The 18,839-nt window shown below is 52.5% G+C and overlaps 6 protein-coding genes across 6 annotated transcripts; 3 read left to right on the plus strand and 3 right to left on the minus strand.

Moving 5' to 3' along the window:
* Positions 1–428: 428 nt before the first annotated feature.
* RHO25_009676 (uncharacterized protein) lies at positions 429–1,517 on the minus strand (the record flags this gene model as incomplete). Its single annotated transcript, XM_023601208.2, has 1 exon — positions 429–1,517. One exon carries the CDS (start codon positions 1,515–1,517, stop codon positions 429–431), a length of 1,089 nt encoding a protein of 362 aa, XP_023453428.1.
* A 409-nt stretch (positions 1,518–1,926) lies between these two features.
* RHO25_009677 (uncharacterized protein) lies at positions 1,927–3,659 on the minus strand (the record flags this gene model as incomplete). The annotated part of the gene is made up of 3 exons (XM_023601209.2): positions 1,927–3,361; positions 3,419–3,574; positions 3,628–3,659. 3 exons carry the CDS (start codon positions 3,657–3,659, stop codon positions 1,927–1,929), a joined length of 1,623 nt encoding a protein of 540 aa, XP_023453276.2.
* Positions 3,660–4,548: 889 nt separating this feature from the next.
* RHO25_009678 (uncharacterized protein) lies at positions 4,549–5,665 on the plus strand (the record flags this gene model as incomplete). The annotated part of the gene is made up of 2 exons (XM_023601210.2): positions 4,549–4,636; positions 4,695–5,665. The coding sequence occupies 2 exons, from the start codon at positions 4,549–4,551 to the stop codon at positions 5,663–5,665; spliced, it is 1,059 nt and encodes a 352-aa protein (XP_023453426.1).
* Positions 5,666–6,110: 445 nt separating this feature from the next.
* On the plus strand, positions 6,111–7,398 carry RHO25_009679 (uncharacterized protein; the record flags this gene model as incomplete). Its single annotated transcript, XM_023601211.2, has 4 exons — positions 6,111–6,723; positions 6,782–6,842; positions 6,904–7,072; positions 7,123–7,398. 4 exons carry the CDS (start codon positions 6,111–6,113, stop codon positions 7,396–7,398), a joined length of 1,119 nt encoding a protein of 372 aa, XP_023453427.1.
* Positions 7,399–8,685: 1,287 nt separating this feature from the next.
* On the plus strand, positions 8,686–10,433 carry RHO25_009680 (uncharacterized protein; the record flags this gene model as incomplete). The annotated part of the gene is made up of 5 exons (XM_023601212.2): positions 8,686–9,030; positions 9,136–9,313; positions 9,366–9,694; positions 9,814–10,108; positions 10,171–10,433. 5 exons carry the CDS (start codon positions 8,686–8,688, stop codon positions 10,431–10,433), a joined length of 1,410 nt encoding a protein of 469 aa, XP_023453424.2.
* A 663-nt stretch (positions 10,434–11,096) lies between these two features.
* RHO25_009681 (uncharacterized protein) lies at positions 11,097–18,326 on the minus strand (the record flags this gene model as incomplete). The annotated part of the gene is made up of 1 exon (XM_023601213.2): positions 11,097–18,326. The coding sequence occupies one exon, from the start codon at positions 18,324–18,326 to the stop codon at positions 11,097–11,099; it is 7,230 nt and encodes a 2,409-aa protein (XP_023453425.1).
* Positions 18,327–18,839: the final 513 nt, after the last annotated feature.

The following is an 18,839-nucleotide window of genomic DNA, read 5'->3' on the forward strand; positions in this document are numbered from 1 at the left end:
TCGAGGCCTTCGTTCCGGGCGTACCTGTGTGCTTGTGTATGCGATGGCGTTCGGATGAGCTTGCATCCGTGGCATTCGGAAGCACATCTATGCGTGGCTCAGCAACATTGCGCGCCATGTTGGTGCGAGGAAAAGAAGACGAGTGACGTTGGAAAGCGGGAAGACGTTCGAAATGTCTTGGCAACAAAGCTCCGGGTTCAGCGGACGCAGGCACTGCAGGCACGAGGAAGCCGCATTTCATGTGTTGAGTTCATTCCCAAGACTGTTCGCGAGATAGGGCTCATCAATTTCTTGTCAGTGCGCTTGTGTGCGAAGTCTTCATCGAAGGGTATCATTGGTCTATACAGAATCTGGCACAAACGGAACGCTATCTATGGCGGCAGCCCTTCGGTATTAATACAATCTATCCGGCTGGTCTGAAGGAAACATCATGCATGCTTCAGCCCAATTTTCCCTTCTCCTGCAAGCTTCTTTTGACGCCATTGCCATTCAACCAGTACGGGTAGGAAATGCCACAAATCAAAGTCTGGCCAGAGGATGTTGAGGAATTTGATTTCGGTGTTTTCGTGCACTTGCCACAGCATGAAGTCGGACAAGCGCGCAACACCCGATGTACGGATCAGTAAGTCCAGTGGCGGCGCATCGTGTGTATAGGTGTTTTTTGTCAGTGTCTCTGCCGTGATGTTCTCTGGGTCTGGCAGATTTGCTGTCTTCCTTGTTGCAGCCTTGAGCACTGGTGATGTGGAATTCGACGTTTGTGACGAAGCTGGATCCATGTGCGACGAGTTATCGAGATCCTGTGTCGATACTGAGTCGGCGTCGGAGGTGGCATGGGAAATTTCTTTGGGTGAGTCCTCCTCCTCCACGGCTGGTAGATTTTGGCTGAGAATGTTCCTCTGGATGTGGGTTTCGCTGAACGGCCTCTTGAGCTGCGGACGCGTCGGCGGCTTGCTGAAGTCTCGGACAGTCTCTCGCACACTGTGCGTAATCTCCTCCCGTCCAGTGTAAGGAAAACACACATTGAGCACGGCATTGTGATTGTGTTTGGTCATATCCACAGCATGATCCATCTGAGCCTGAACGTCCTCCCTCACCAAGCTCTTGTCGCCCAGTATACGAACGCTCGCTCCATATCGGTCCAAGAGCTCTCCGTGCTGGCTCAGCTGTACGAGCTTCGTCTTGGCCATGTCCATCAGCGCGTCAACTTCATATTTGCTGCGCTTGAAGTTCTCAATGCTGAACGCGTAGACCGTCACGACGCGCACGCCACTCTTGTAGCAGACTTCGAGGATTCGCGCCAGCGCTTCGAATCCCATGTTGTGTCCCTCGATCGTCTCGACTTTGCTTTGTCGTGCCCACCGCCTATTGCCGTCCATGACGAAAGCGACATGTTCCGGTATGGGACCACATTTCAGACTGCCGATGAGCAATTCTCGCAACTGATTGATCCCCCATTCCACCGGAGGCGAGGAGAGAAGCCATTTTCGTAGATGGGCGCTGTGCTGGTTTGTCGTCATGGTGTATATGAAGGTAGGCGGTCGAATCGGAAATTCAGTCAGCGGAGCGGTCGGGATGTGCTGCGATTTATTGAGGGTAGCATCGAGGCAGCAGCATTAGGAAACGTAGGAGTAATGTGTTGTGGGAAATAGCTGCGACGTGGCTGAGCGCAGGCCTGCGCAATAGACACCAAGACTCTCTTGTCAATGCTCCGCGGACTCGACTTGTTTCCAATGTGCCAGCTGAGAGTTGGCTTTCGGCTGCTCCTTCCGCCACGCCTGAACGAGTGAAACCCTGCAGATGACGCGCCGCTCTTTCTCAGCCACATCTTGGCTGACGATGCACTGCTATACACGATGTGGCCATTCACTTGCATCGATGCAATCCAAAATACCACGCTATACATCCTCTGGTAATATATCATTACACTTACTCACTCTTGTTACCTTCCTTCATCATAGCAGCCTGTCTCGTTGCTTGCTGTCGCTGCACCGCGGCATTGTCGGCGAAAATTTGCTGACGTGCCCCTGGCCACGCTGGTCTCTTGCCCACATCAAACAGTGCATATATGGCCGGCGAGGTCATTCCGCTCTGACAGATATTATACAGTTCCCGATCCTGCCACCACATCTTCCATGCACACCAGTTCACCCATCTCCCTACCACGCCAAAATGTTCTCTGATGCCGATACCTGCGGTGCGATCTAACCAGGCTGCATAGTCTGCCATCGGCACCATAAATGGGTAGAATGTCGATTGAGCACGATACTTCTTGGCCACAGCCGAACGCCAAGCTCTGTATTTTTGTCTCCAGCTTTCCATCTCTGTCAGGCTAGGGAGTGATGAGTTGCCCAGCCATATCTGGGAGATGGCGTTGATTTGAACGAAGAATTGGCTAAATCCTGGAAGTGCGAAAGCTCCGTGCGCACAGAGAGCAATCGAGTTGCGGAGCTGAGGGTCCGGATGGATCGGATACATATGGCGATAATAACTCGATGCCTCTCCTGGCACAGGGTATGGCTCGATTTCCGCAGGCAACTTTACGGGTACCTCGGCGTCGTAGCCAGTGCAGTAAATCACTGAGGCGATTTCTTCTAGTATCCGGCCGCTCGAAAGTTCAACGCTCTTCGGTCCTACGAAACGCTTGACAGCCGCCACTGGTTCGCATAATCCAGATTCCAGATGAGGCCAGATCGCGGAAGCAATGAGAGGAGTGGTGACAGCGAAAGAAGGAGCAGGACTCAGACCCCAGCTCGCATGTTGATTGGGATAGGCCTTCTTTGACATCATATTGAGAAGGAAATCCATCATCCACGTATGCAAAGCCGGGAAAAGACCAGACAAATAGACCAGGAAAATCGTAAAATTCAACGACGGCAAGCGGTCGAAGACTGATCCGTCTGTGTTGTATCGCGGTAGGAGAGTTAGGCCTGAGCGATGGGCCACATATACTTTGGTAGCATGACCCGCGAGAGCAGCAATTGTGTCCTGAGCCGACGCATGGAGACCAACTATCAGCACTGTTTGGTTCTTGTACTTCGCGGGGTCGTAGAACTTGACGCAGTGCTCAGCAGGTCCTTCGAAGAGTTCGATGCCATCGAGTTTGGGAAACTTCGGTTTCGTAAAAGATCCGGTCGCTAAGGCAATCTTGTCGAAAAGCTCGACTGGTCGAGACTGGCCATTCTTGACAGTCGACAAAGACCATTTCGTACCGTTCCACGATAGCTCTGTAGCCTTGGTACTCAGACGTATGTGTGGCCATAGTTCGAACTGCTGGGCATAGTCGTTGAAGTACTTGTAAAGTTGACCCGCGGTGGGAAAGTCATCCATTTCCTCGGACATAGGAAAATCAGGAATGGCGGACCTATTGGAGAGTGATATAAGACGAAAGCTGATTCAAGCCAACCAGCCGTGGGCATACCTGTATTTGCTGGAGTTGAACTGCGTGGTTTTGAGCGCCGACAGAGCTTCGTCTGCATCAGGCTTCCACAAGCCTCCTACCCAGGACCGACCCTCGTATAGTGTGACGTCGAATCCATCTTGCTTGAAAGTCTTCAGAGCTATGAGACCCAGAGGCCTGCAAGAAAATCAGTCAGCAGAACTGTCACATGTCCACAATGCAATCCTCACCCGCCACCAATTACTGCTACACGAGGCGCCATGCTCACTCCAAATTGCCGAGTTAGTGCTATCGTTTAGTGGTCACTGTACATGAACACGGAGAATACAAAATTGGTAGGAGATCAGGAACAGAGATTTCGGGATGGCGGTTATATGCTGTGCATCAGCTGGCGCCAGTCAGCAAATCCAGCTGACAACAGGCTTTGCGCGCTCCTAGACCACTTCTTGTCCGACATGGGCACACAGTACTTCAGCTCGAAGGATCTTGCAACCCTACCATCGGATGCTGGCATGTGGTAGCCTAGCGTGCTGAGCGGCTGAAAGGAAAGTACCATGTCTGGAAACAACGAACGGAGCGAAGTGAATTGTGCTCATGGGAGTGAGGTCCACGATCATCTAAGCGGTGATGATGACAGTGCTTTGAAGACACGAGTGTTGATGTTGGTGAACGGTGGCGGCAGAGTGGCAGTCGCGCTAACGAGAAAGGGAGCGACTCGGTATTGCCTACTTAGGTTAGGCACTATTGCCTGAACTCTGTTTCGAGAGTTCGCCGAACCCGGAGGAAGCCATCATTCATACGCGGGCCTGCACATCTCGCCATCAAGGTCGATTAGTCGCGTGTATTAATCAAAAGGTCAGGCCAATCTCGCTCCAGGAATGATTGCACTTCACGCATACTGGGCGACCTTGTCAATGGCGATGAACAACAACCCTTCCACCGAAAGCCAGGTCATGAAGCAAGAGATCTCCTCTTCGACCCCGCTCAATGACCGAGCTCCATCGCTGTCAGTAAATCCAGAGCTTCAAGAGGTAGGTCATTCTGTTGTAATAAGTAGCAGGCCTATCCTCATTCATCTCGGACCATCTTATCTTGCGAAGCTCGCTACAGTATCTTTATCATCCTTGCAGTACATCTAACTTGAAGCGAAAATGGTCGACGCAGTCAAATCAGCTTTGGGCATGGGCAAAACAGTCCCAGACTTCGATGACCTTCCCAAGGTCGAGGGAATGCCACAAGGTAAGAAGAACTGCGATGTTTTCAACGCAGGATGTGGACAGAGCTAAATAGTGTACAGGCTGCGCGTGGGGAGTCTGGGATAAATTCCGAGAGGACGGAAAGAAAGATATCTATGGTACTCTGAACCTCCTCACTCCAGCAGTTGTCAAGGCTGCCTACGCCGAAGCTAAAGAAGGCGTCCATGTATCCTTGAACTGGCCCATTGGAGCCATCAAGACACCCGGATTCATGCGTAAAGGACTTGTGCACAAGACTTTCTCCTTCGTCGACACTCCTCTGGCGGCCCACGGCTACGATGATGAGATCGAATTCAATACTCAGTGCAGCTCCCAGTGGGATTCTCTGATGCACTTCCATCATCAACCAAGTCAGTCAGGCTACAATGGCATCAAGACTACTGCAGAGGAACTGGTGCAAGCGCATGGCAACGAAGACAAGGATAAAATGATCGCAACTTTGAACCACTGGCACGATCGTGGCGGAATGGTGGCACGTGGAGTTTTCATCGACTTCAAGAAATATGCCGATGAGACTGGCCGAGCTTTCAATCCCTACACGGATGACAAGATCACAATCGAAGACATCGAGACCATTGCAAAGAAGCAGGGTGTTGAGTTCAGGGAAGGCGATGTCATCATCATTCGATCTGGCTTCACTGAGGGCTTGACTGATAAGACTGGCGAGGAGCAAGAGAAACTCATGGGTTCTCACCGTGTCTGTGGTGTTGTCGGCACCCCAGAGGCGGCCAAGTGGTTCTGGAACAAGCACTTCTCGGCAGTCGCAGGCGACATGATCGCATTCGAGCACATCCCGTCCGTGGTCGATGGTAAAGAAGTACCAGTCTCCGACCTGGTGTTGCATCAATACTTCCTGGCCCTGTTTGGAATGAGCATTGGCGAGCTCTGGGATCTGAAGGCATTGAGCGAGACTTGTGCCAAGTTGAACCGATATTCTTTCTTGTTGACCAGTGTGCCATTGAATGTGCCAGGTGCTATTGGCTCGCCACCAAATGCTTTGGCCATCTTCTAAAGAAGGACGATATCGAATCTGCTCCAGAGTATGTACGCAAGTAGTTTGCAGACCAGATACTGAAATTCTTGCCCTTCTACCGAAAATCGGACATCGACTCCTGAAGAATCTTGAGGCACAACATAGGCATGGAAGATTCTTTGCGCATAGCGCCACGCAATGTGCGTACAATCTTTGTGGTGTTTGAATGGTAGTATGGTGCAGCCAAGACAGCAAGCGTGTGCTGGCGGGGCGCTGCGAGCCCAGAAGAAAGCCACGGCTAAAAGATTTGCCTGAGAGATCCGATTGCGCATAAGCCGAGAAGCACGACTTTTGCCGCCTGTATCGAGGTTGAGAATAGATATATGTTGCGACCATAGAGCATCGAAACCAGATATCAGAAAGCAAGAAATCTGTTCCGCAGCATCTAATACTTTGCAAACTTGGACAAGCTTCATCTACCACCATGTCTCCAATCGCTATTACAGACGACTCTCGGGAGTACAGCATAGCATGCATGCCAGCAGATGGCATCGGTCCAGAAGTCATTGATGCCGGGGTTGATGTTCTGAAGACACTGAGCGCTGCTTCAGGCGCCTTCAAACTCAACTTCGAGAACTACGACTGGTCATCAGAGTCATACAAGAAAACCGGCAAATACATTCCAGACGGTGGACTGGAGAGTCTCAAGAAGCACGATGCGATTCTCTTCGGTGCAGTGGGAGCTCCAGACGTACCAGATCATGTTTCGCTGTGGGGTTTGAGGCTAGCAATCTGCCAGCCATTCCAGCAATACGCCAACGTTCGACCGACGAAGATCTTCAAGGGAACACAGTCACCTCTGAGAAATGCGAGCACTGGCGATCTGGACTGGGTGATCATTCGTGAGAACTCGGAGGGCGAGTATGCTGGACAGGGAGGCCGCTCACATCGTGGTCAACCTTGGGAGACGAGCACGGAGGTGTCTATCTTCACACGCCATGCTGTGACCCGGCTGTTGCGATTCGCTTTTGAGACAGCACAGAAGAGGCCGAAGAAGCACATCACTGTTGTGACCAAATCGAACGCACAGCGCAATGGTTCGTACCAAAGTTACAGCGACATGAATATCGCAGTGGGCCGCTGACTTGCATGCAGGAATGGTGATGTGGGACGAGATCGCGCTTGAAGTGTCCAAGGAGTTCCCAGATGTTGAGATGTAAGTAGAGATGTGAGCATGAAGCTATTGACCAGCCTGCTGACCAGACCATTTATTGCAGGGACAAAATGCTTGTCGACGCCATGACATGCCGTATGGTGTTGCAGCCAAACTCGCTCGACACGATTGTTGCAACGAACCTGCACGCAGATATCCTCAGCGATCTCGCAGCAGCACTCGCTGGGTCTATCGGCATTGCGCCCACATCAAACCTCGACCCTACGCGCCAGGTATGTCCTTTTCTTCCCAGCTCGTCCCCTGCGTGCTCACTTTTCTTCAGAACCCAAGCATGTTCGAGCCAATTCACGGCTCAGCCTTCGACATCACCGGCAAGGGCGTTGCGAACCCAGTTGCGACTTTCTGGACGGCGGCGGAGATGCTGAAGTGGCTCGGCGAGGAAGAGGCTGCGGATCGACTGCTCGAATGCGTGGAAGAGGTTTGCGGGCAAGGCATTCTCACACGCGACCTCGGAGGCACTGCTGGCACGAAGGAAGTGACCGAAGCAGTGAAATCGGCCATCAACCGATCATACAAGGCACAAAAGAGCGTGTCGTGAGCGTGGTTCCCTGTTATACCCGAGAAATAGAGCTGTCAAATAGAATCTTCGTCCGCATGCTCCCCTGCGCACATCTCGATACCAATGATGCGCCAGTATGTTTGTTTGGCGAGTTAGGCGGGCTCCGTGCCTTGCCTTGCGATGGAGAGGATCTCGCTCGACGATCGTGTGGCGGAGGAATATTGTTCCAGGGTAAGTTAGTGTTTGCGTGCGGTGATCGTCGTGGTGGCGCGAAGCTTGCACGTCACGAGGTTGACAGTCTTGGCAGCACGCGACAACCATCTGTGATCTGCGGCGCTCTTTCAACCACCAGCACCATCAATCCGTTACACCTCTCCCATCGATCCAGACTCTCACCATGCTATTCCGACTCATCAGACTGCGGAGCATCATAAGTATTTCCGCCGGAGTCTTCATTGGCTGGCATCTGCACGACTATGCCCACGAGCGTGGAGTCTTCGCCGCGCTGTCCGACCAGACGGGCTCAATCACCAGAAGCGTCGACAGGCCGAAAAGGGCAGGCGGCTCATAGGGATTCCAGTTACTGCAGTCCTCGTTGTCGCTTCGCAAAACTATAAATCTGGCCCGTCTCAAAGTATTCGGTCTCTCACGCAGCCAGGCCATGCCGATCAGAAGGACTTTAGCCGCGACTACACACCAAACACCAATGTTGCAAAGAAGAAGCGCTCACAGAATCTTGTGAAACGTGCAAAATCTTGGCACCTTATCTCTCGTATATCATTCGTAGGCTGCGAACGGCTTACAACGGCGAACTGGCGAAGTTCAACGCTTGGCCCGAGCTGTGGCTGACCTCTGACCTCTTGGTATGCATACACTACTTTCACGCCAGCCAGTAAGGTCACCACCCACACGAGTTGATCTGCTGCAATCTACTGGATAAGGAAGGACAATAGCATACGTCGTTTCCTGGGAGGACTCCCGTGGGTATCGAAGATGAACATTTTCTGGGCATGTTACGCCTTTTGGCTGGTACTGGCTGGTCGTCTCGCTTCGTGGTGGCTACCTGATAGCCACCATAGTGTCGCATTGCCACCTCCCACAGCAGGTTAGAGCTCGTCGGGCTCTGGGTCCCAGCGATGACGGACATGTGTACTGCCATAGCGATAAATATGCCTAGCCTCCACAGACATCTGGGTTTCATCTGATCCTACGACACTTTCAGTTTCAGGCAGAGCGGCTCGCCTCTTGCTCTTTTCAATCCCCTTCTCTTTTTTCAATTCACCGTTGCATTCAATCATGGTCCGTCTAGTATGGCTTGCATCAGCCATGGCCAGCACGGCCGTGGGCAATCTCATTCTCGGTCAGGGTAGAGAGTCATTCTCGAAAGAAGAATACGTTTCTGGTGAAGTTCACATGAGTCTCCGAGAACGAAAGCTGGAATCATGGAAGAAGGCCGAAGAGGCAGGCGTCTTCGCCTCTGCTCAGTATCCGGAGCTTGGATATACCAAATGCGTCAATGGTCGTGCAGTGGCTGGCCCAGGTGGTGCTGCAAACACCTTTCGATGCCAGAATATGGACCTCCACCACTTTCTCAGCCACGACACATTGGGTGACACCCGCGGGGAGGGCTCATCGTCGTGGGGTTGGACGAACACAGATGGACGAGAGTTCGTAAGTCAAGCAATCTTGCCCGTTCAATATGTCTCCTCAAGTTCGCGGCCCCTTGGTCGACGGCTGGCACATTCCGATCGCAAGTACTGACATAAGGCATTGCAGGTAGCGATTGGCCAGTTCGGAGGCACAGCCTTCGTCGAGATCAACCGCGATGGTAAGATGTTGTATCTTGGTCGCCTGCCTGCATACTCCGTGGGCTCGGAATGGCGCGAGATCCGCTCCTACAAGAACTATATGGTGATTGGTAGCGAGGCCCAGAATCATGGCATTCAGATCTTTGGTAAGCTTGCTAGGACCATATTTTATCGCAGCTGGCTAATTTTCTTCCAAAGACATGCGAAAACTGCTCAACATCAACCCAGCATCGCCACGTCAATTCACTCAAGCGGATTTGACATCGTGGACCCGAACTCTGTTGCCGACCGGCCGAGCCCACAACGTGGTCATCAACGAGGAGAAACAGTACTTCGCTGCTGTCGGAGCACTCCCTCGCACTGATGTCTGCCGTAGTGGCTTCGCCTTCTTCGACATGACCAACCCGGCAAGCCCACGGTCCCTGGGTTGCGCAGCAGGCGACGGATATGTCCACGACGCCGAATGCCTTGTATACCGCGGCCCAGACACTCGCTACACTGGTCGGGATATATGTTATTCGTACAACGTTTGTCTCCCCTTCTCCTTCCCTTGCCCTGAACGTTGACTTTTTTTCCCCAAAAAGTCCAAAAAAAAATCTATTTTTTATTTTATAAAGACAAGAAGGCATTCTGACAACCGCTACAGGAGGACACTTTGACTATCATGGATGTGGGAAACAAGGCCAACGTCACAAATATCATCAGCAAAGTGACCTACCCTGGTGCGCGTTATGTACACCAAGGCTCGGTCCTCGACCGCAACAACCAACAATTCATTGTCATGGACGACGAGATCGACGAGCTCGAGAGAACAGGCGTCTCCGCCAACGGGTTTGCCACTACATACATTGTTGACATTCGTGACCTCCGCAACCCGAAAATTACCGGAAATTACCAGATGCGTCACCGCGCGATTGACCACAACCAATATGTTATTGATGGTAAGCCACATCATGTCTCGATCATGCGAGACGAAACTCAGTGACTAACTTATATATCATAGGCTACTCATACCAATCATCCTACGGCGCAGGCGTCCGTGTCTTCGACGTCCGCTCCATCCCAAGCGACCCAACAGGAAAGAGTGTTTGCGAAGCAGGTTTCTTCGACATCTACCCTGAAGACGACAACCAAGCAGGAGGTGGCCAGATCGAATTCTTGGGAACATGGAGCAGTTACGCCTACTTCAAGTCAGGCTACATTTTCGTCAACACGATCGAGCGCGGCGCGTTCGTCGTCAAAATGACAAGCAAGACTTGTGCATGATAGCCGTGGATACCTTTGATGAATGCAACTATGTCTTGAGTGCAAGCGCCTAACCAAGTTGCCTCTCGATTCATGAAAAGCTTTGCTGATTCGCTTAGCGACCTGCGGTTGCACTGAGAGGTAGTTGTATTCAGAGGTTGCCACGCCGAACGGCAAAACGGAAACTGGGGAATACGCTCACTTTCCGATCTCTCTCGCGAACTGGGTTCCGCAGCTGCCTCGCTTGTCGAGACAGAGCGCCCTGGCTACGCTGCTCAAGGCCGAGATACGAGGATCGAAGAACACTCCAAATTTGCCGGCAGCGGAACACAGTCTTAACCCTGGTTTCTGTTTTGCTTTCCTGCATTGCCACCGCTAGAGACGACAGAAGATTTCACGTTATAGTCTCAGGTTAGACGAAAATTTCACACGAAGACCACGACAGGCACAAAAAAAAAATGAGGACCAATTGTCTGTTTCATTCATGTCTCATGAATTTCTACCAATACATCTCATCGTTCCAAGGCTACTGTTTGACCTTGCTATGTTACACTGTCGTTCCACGTCGTAATCCTTTTTCTACACACGGCTGAGCGCTGAAGCATGAAAAGGGCTCCGATTGCCAAATTTCGCAACATGGTCCATCTTCTCCTGATCAGTCCAAGAAGCGAATTAGGCAGCTTTCTAAGCAAGGTCGCTGCTGCTGTCCCAACCATCTTCGGCATCTTCGTCATCACTTTCGTACTCGTCGGAATCTTCCTCTCTCGATCTGATGACACCTGAAGGAAGTGCCGATCCCGTCGTCTCCGACTCCCACTGCGCAACAACAGAGCCCAGCTCCTCAAGCATTGCCAATGTCTGCTGTGCCCTTTCCCACTCTATTCTGAGGTCCAATGGCAGCGAACCTTCGTTGCCGGCGCGGATTTCGTCGGCAACCTGGCTTCTGAAGCTTTCCAAGTACGGCGCGATGTACTGGTAAACGTGGATTATGTTCTCAAAGCGTGCGCGAGACCGACCCTCATCATACGCGAGCTGCATCTCAAGTCCGCCTTCCCGGACAAGCTGGGCAGCGAGTCGCGCATGTACGGTAACCACATTCGGCTCTGTGAGGTCCGGATTCCGGTCGTAGACGTTCTGGACGACAAAGTTCGCTGCGGGTTCGCGGACGCCACTCGCCTTGATGAGCAAGAGGTGTTTGACCCACAAATCGAGTGTCATCAGAACCACAGTTGGAATTTCTTCCATCGCCGAGGGCAGTATCTGAAGAAGCTCTCCTTCGGAGCCTTCCCAGGCTGGCGTCACTCTAGCTACCGCTGCGAACACTATTTGAGCATCGTCTTGCGATTCAGTGTTCGTGCAGAAGTGCATTGCCAGGCTCAGCAGCGCACTAAACTGCTCCTCCTCACTGTCGATATGCTGCATTAAGGCGTTTCGAGTAGCGCTGTAAAGCTCCGGGCTAGCATTCGGGCCAACAAGAGCTCCAAGCAATTTACCCGGCGCGAAGTCTTTCCAGCTTCCACTGTTGGTGACCTCTGCATATCTGGCGGCGCGGAGCCACGTGAACACGTGAGAGACGCCAGAAGTCTGTGCCAGGAGGGCAAGCTCGCGTTCCTTCAACAGTGTCTTGCCATTCTGAACGACATGTGGCTCCGTGTCCGGGCTGAAGTTGTTGATATCGAGTGTCTCGAGGTGGTTCTCAACAAGACTCAGAAGGAATTGATACACAGCGGCCATCTTCTCGGGAAGTGCAAGTATCTGATCAAATAGCCCCGGATATTTGGCTCTCGTTGCCTTGTCGAAAGGCAGACGGATCATCTCGAAGGCCCAAATCCAGTAACCGCAATCCAGCATTGCAGCAGTGTCCGAAGGTCCGATCGCTGCCAAGGAGCCTGCAAAGGACAGGTAGTCGGACCAGTCCAGTGCCACAACAGATTCGGGCCTGTGAATGTAGTATGCGTGCAGACTTCTAAGCTGACTCACTACAAAATCGTGACATGCCCGATCGTGCCCTCGCACTTTGGACAGCGCACGGTACAAGAAGGATTGTATCGTGGCCCTGGCAGCCTTCTTACCACTGCCAAGGATGCCCCAGAACCAAGTGTTTTTCACAAGATCCCGGAGCACAGCGTCAACCAGCTTCAGATTGTCGGGGAACATTGCGTAGAGCCCATTGAAGCACATGTTGAGTTTCTTGACCGGCGTTGGATCGCAAGAGGCGATACGCTGGATGAAAGTCGTGCTGACATTGCTCAGTGCCTTCGTGAAGTCGTCGAGAGGTGTCTCTTCGCGAGTCTCATGCGACTGCTGCTGCTCGCCATCTTCAGCCTTTTCATTGTCGGAGCCCGCGTCGGATGAAGCTTCAGGGCTGGGCGAGTCGCCCGATGGCGCTACGAAGCCAGACAGCTTACTTTGCGCCAAAATCCATTCCATGAGCGCTGCGAAGTCCGCGTCAAACAAATGGGCGTTTCGATGGCACATCGCATTGTGCTTGCGGATTTCGTCCTCCAGATCGTTATCGAAGGCTACCCGCGGCGGAAGCACAGCTTGTGACACGGGGTCCAGAGAGATGAATGGTAAAGCAATTTGTTCCTCGAGGACACGCTTACGTTCATAGAACAACACATATGCATTGTCCGAGCGCTCATTGCCGCTGTTGAATCTGAGACCGCCAAAGCATTCGTGCTGCACCTGTGCTAAGCCGTCTTGACAAGTCGTCACGTTCCTGTCTTCGAGCTTGATCCAAGTCCGCGAGCCAGGAATTCCAGTGTTGCGCAGGAGAGTGTATGACCAATAGTGTCCGAAGCCGTTGGTTCCCATGTGCACAATGACACCCACAAGCTCGAAGAGATCTTCGTCTACGCTTGTTTCGGGATTGTCGAGGTATGCATGATGATACTTGGACATATCAATGGTCTGAGGGAATTCAAAGCGATCGTTGACCTTGGTTTCAATGCCATTAATAGGGTCGAACTCGAAGCGCTTCAGACAGAATGTCAGGTTGTCAGGTATCACATCTGGACAACTCCTTCTCATGGCGTTGACAAGACGTCCATCGCCATCTGGATCGCAGGATTGGCACCGATACTGATTGGTACCCTGCATCGGCTCACCCTGGACAAGCTCGTCAAGAGTCTCAGCGAGGTCCCTCTTGTTCTTGACTACAATAGGCAGATCCACAAAGGACTCCGTCCGTGGAGAGACGTGGTTACATTCGCCCTTGATCTGGGTGATCAACTTCCCGGTATAGAATTCTGCCAAAGCCTTCTTCGCGGCTTGATTAGGCATCTCGAGCTCGAGCTTGCTCAAGAAGTCCTCGTAGAAGCCGTGCACGTCCTCTTGCGAGCCGACCTCAGTGCCAAGTGCGATGGCGAGTTTAGATGTGGATGCCACTGGGTCGGCGCTGTTCTGCATCCAAGCAAAGAGGCTTTTCAGTTCTTGAAGCAGGATCTGCTGGTTCGGTCTCATGTTGTCAGTCGGCGTATCGAATATGAACTGGCGAAATTTGACGTTGGCGAACAACTGCTGCAGAAGAGAATTCATATAGCATGTCTGGCCCAGATTTGTCAGACCGGAACATTGAGCGGGTGGGCGCAAATAATCCTTGCGCCCTGGAAATCGGTCGGCAGGACTGTTGCGTGTCGCCTGAAGAGGCTTGTCCATCGCGCTCAGCAGATCCTGAAAGTCTTCCTTGGTCACACAGACTGTTCTGAGGAGCTCATAGGCTTCGTGACGAGACTGTGGATGATACAGTTGGCGCGATGTAAACGCGGTCGAGCCTGCATTGGAGATCCGAGGAGAGTCGTCCGCGTCGTGTTGAGCGTCATGCGCGAATAAGAATTGTGAGAATATCTCTGCAGCCAGTCCCGGCAATTCCAAGGGCTTCTTGAAACTGCGCAGAATGCTGATAGATTCCTTGACAAGTCCAAACAATCCGGTCACGACCATATCAAGAATAGGAAGGTCCTCGGACTCGTCATGCTCGTATTCCCACATTGTGTCGAGCAACGATTTCGTGATTTCTCGAGCACTTGTTTCGTCGGTCCACAGCTTCGAATTGTTGAGCAGCAGCTGAGTGGCAAGATCGAAGAACTGCTTTGCACGATCGCCATGAGACAGAGCTCGCGGCAGTATGTCCAGCACAACCTTAGTGTAGAACTCGATAGCAACATCAGGGGTGCTTTGGTCAATGCTGAAGTTCTTGACGAGGGCCGCGGCACACGCAGACAGCTCGATATCATCGTGAAAGAGAATTTTAGCATGCAGTTCGGTCACGTAGACGTCTTCCGTGAACTTTTGCCAGGCCAGCGGCTGCCGTCGACAAATTTCCTGCAAGAGCTCGAATGCTCCCTTGATCAGCTCATGCCGGGTACGGACCTGTTCTTGAGGTGTTGAAGCAGCATACTCGCAGATACGAATCATGCATGTAGCAAACTGCACCGGCTCATCTATGAGGGTTTCGATTGTTGGCGCTGGAGGCTTCTCCCGCAGGAACGCGGTCAAGATGCGCATGATTTGTACACAGATTGCTTCCTGCTCAGGAAGCGTGTGGTGCTCAAGGGTATGGACCAGCATCGCGATACCACGAACAACGAAAGCCTCATCAGCAACGCCTAGCCGGGCCAGATCCTTCAGATGTCGCTCAATTGTGTTGAGGTAGAACATGGTTCTCCATCGGGACTCAGGAGGGAAAAGGACAGATGCAGAAACCTGTTCAGAGCATAGCTTCGTGCGGATATGCTTGGGAACTGGAATGCTAATCAGCAGCCCAAAAGCCTTCGCCGCGATCGGCTCTGCCGCATCCAGGAGCTCTTCCAGCTGGTCGTGGTGCTCCAGAATTTGCTGCTCAATAGCTCCTGTGCATGTCAACAACTTGCCAACATCACTTAAAATGCTATGCTTGGGGCTGATAGCAATCACACCTGAGATCTGCACACCAAGATCTGACAAGAGGCTGTCTGCACGGCCTTCCAAAGCAACCTCATGGCCTGCCACAATCATACGATGAGATGCAGCCCCCGTGATGTCAGGTAGCCTGGAAAGCAGCTCAGACACCTTAGTCTCAGCATTTGCACGTACGGTCACAACACGTGGATGATGGTGTCCAACGCCCTGAACTTCCAAAGTGTATTGCACGACACTGTCCTGGGCATCACCGTCGAGGCAAAGTTCTGGACCCGGTGTGCCGTCATACAGATCAGTATGTTGCTTGCTGCCGTTGAGTACGGCCTGGAGAAGACCAATTTTGCCAACCACATCAGCAACACCTTCCCTATGCTCAGGTAGATCTGCTCTCGCGGACTGCTCGCATGCCTTGCCAATCTGTCGCTCGGCGAATTTGGTATGACATGCAAGGATCGAGCTCTTGCTGACGCCACCCCTTGGCAGGATGAAGAGTACTTGGCAGATTAGTTCTTGAGCGATCGCGGACACTTGCCATGGGCTTTCAGCGACCTGCACCAGCTTCATCCAGGTTGTGAGATCCAGTATCTGAGAGAACTCCTCATCTGCTTGTTCACGCTGCAGCCACATTTGCAACCTGTGACATAAGTGATCAAGCAAAGCTTGCGTGGTGTACCGCGGCGAGAGATCCATGACCTCAATCCGAAGCCACTGCGTGAGTAATTGGCGAGCCACAGGTGTATCTCGAGCAAATGTGCGCCATGCTCGTTCGCGTGCAGCATTGCAGATCGCCAGGTCACCAATGGTGTACTTAAAGATCAGCTTGGACAGTCCCTCATTCGGCTTTGACCCAGCGTGTTGAAGGAGGCGAATAAGCAACTCAAGCCTTCCGTCCATGGCGCCCACATCGTAGGTCTGCAACTGAGTGATCGAAGTTATGCGGTTCTCTGACACATACCGCACCATTTCATCGACGGCGGCTTCGACAGAGAGGAGACCAAGGAGACCTCGAACCTCTTCCTCAGATCTGTCATCATGCAGGAACATCACCACGATCTCAATGCAAGTCGTGGCGTGCCTTGTGGACTCGACGATATGCGGGATGCAGCGGCGGAAAATCTCGACTCGATCTTCGGCATCGGACTGAGGTGATTTTGTGAAGCGGAAGAGCTCCAGTTTGGCCGTCTGCCTTAAATGGGCTGACAATGCTGTTCGGGTTGTAGCATCCACGCGCATCATGATGTCGATGCTTATGAATGCGGTCGCGAGCCGCTGACAGCTACCCGACTCCGAATCGGCTTTGACCTGAACTTTTTGAAACAGTTCTGTGAGAGACTCGACCACATCCTGACCCAGCTTGATCGGCTCTGTGGTGGTGTACTTTTTCGCCAAATACAAAAGGTTGTCGAAGCCCAAGTACTTGGAGACATCGGTCAAGATCATAAAAGCGGCTTTTGCGAACTCTCCTTCGACGCTATTGGTGCAAGAATTCCATATTATATCGGTCTCGAACTCCGTGTATGCGTTTGTCACGGCGAGAAAGCCAATGACGTCCTGACTATGCTTGACCAAGCTTGCGTGAGAATCTGGCCCAAAGATGTATTTTGTGAATTCGTTCGTCCGAAGGAAACGCGATGCGTATTGTGGCACGGGGTGATCAACTCCGCCGTTGGCGACTTTGTACTCATGGAAGATTTGCCGCAAGCGCGCGCTCAGCAGTGTCAAGCCGTTACTTCGCACGTCCATGATGTCGCTGAAGACGTAAGATCGATACGCTTGCAGGGCCCACGAGGTCACTATCAGCCCCCTCAAGACGTCCTCATTGTGCTCGCTCACGTCCTTCAACTGGGCCAGCGACTCGTCTTCCCGGCAGTGCTCGGCAAGGAGCCCATCGTGATCGCTCCTCACATATTGTCGATAGAGGTTGGCGATGCCCTCTTCATCTGCAGACCGTATCATGACTGCAAGCAACTTTTGCGAAACTTCGACAAGCAGCTGATGGAAACACTCCGGAAGAGCTCGTGAATGCTTGGCACACACCAGAGGAAGCAGTGTCAGATGGCATGTGGCTAGAAGGCGATCGATGTCTTTGCTGACTGTCAAGTCGAGCGCATGGACAATGCGAAGAATCGCGTCCATGACTGGCCATGAGTTGTCGATCTCGCGATCGTGCTGAGACAGTCCGTGCAAGAGTTGTGACAGCGCTGTTAGTGTCGTCGAACAGAAGTCTCGCCTCCACTGTTCGGCGTGCACCTTCGCCTCAAACCCCAGCTTGTGGTGGCAATATGCTCGCAAAGAGAACGCTCCGTGCAAAGTCACTGTCTGTGCGAGGACTTGTATCCAACAGAGCATGGGCACGTGATGGCGAGTCTTCGTTGTCTGTGCAGAGTCTCTCCTCGAAACAGCAGAATCAAATACACCTGGGAGGTATGCCACCAGTCGGTGGGCAAGCGCCACTGTCGCTTCTGTGAATCGCCGGACACTGCGACCCAATGCATCGAGTTCGTAGCGCGTGACTTCGTCCTCCGGAAACAGATCCCCTTGCCGTTGGAAAATGCTGAAACAGAGTACACCCAGTTGAGAGAAGAAGTCGGCATCATCCAAGTACCTCTCACGGATGTCAGAGCTGTCGGGAGAAACTTGTGTGACATGGTTGTCTAGCCACGTCCCAAGACGGTCGAAAAAGATCGTTGACAGATTGCTCTCCGCTTCGTTGACAGTGTTGATCAAAAAGTTGATCTGATCAATAGGACGAATGGTTGGCTGGTTCGGGTCTAGGCGCAAAGTGCTGCTGAAAAGTTCCATGTTGTTGTCATCCTGCAACTCGATGGCACTGCTGATGTTATGGACGAGATCGACCTCGTCTGGTGGAAGTGCCTCGACGACGACACTGTCGTCGCTAGGGTTCGGTGAAGCTTCGACCTCTTCACTTAGTCGTTGTCGCTTGCGCGTGAGGTCGGGATTTGCGTCAGCGAGGTGGTCGCGACTCCAGTCGCCGTTGACGGCAGCGGTCATGGTGGAATAAGCGCGGCAGCAATCACTGGGCTGGGCCCTGCATGATCGTTGAAGAAAGCGCAGTCGATGAAGTCGCGGTAGGTGTGGTGGCGCCGATCAGCGAGATTCGTGACGAAAGGGCACGTTCTTTTGTGCGACGACGGCAGCCTGATTGCGCGTTCAGCCGTGGCTTACTGTTTGTGCGCTCCTGACCCAGAACGCCCAAACTCCCAGTGAAGCAATCGTATTCACAGCAGAAAGCGAATAATCTTTTTTAGTAGATCGCGTCGGTCGTCGCGCCTCTACGCGTTGATGCTCAAAGTCAGTGCTGAAGCTCAAGGATGCAGCGGGAAAACGGTGGGCTTGGCGGCAGGTGCGGGGCCCTAGATCCTACAAGTGTGGCTGAGTCAGCCACTCGCTTTTGGCTTTTGCGTTCACGTGCAGGCAAGGCAACGGTGAATATGGATGTGTCACAATGTTTGGAGCGACCAGGTGAATGAGGCAGCTGAAACAGGAATAGACGACGAAAGGGAC

The sequence above is a fragment of the Cercospora beticola genome, chromosome 6 (assembly GCF_033473495.1).
Source record: "Cercospora beticola chromosome 6, complete sequence".
NCBI classification, from domain to species: domain Eukaryota; kingdom Fungi; phylum Ascomycota; class Dothideomycetes; order Mycosphaerellales; family Mycosphaerellaceae; genus Cercospora; species Cercospora beticola.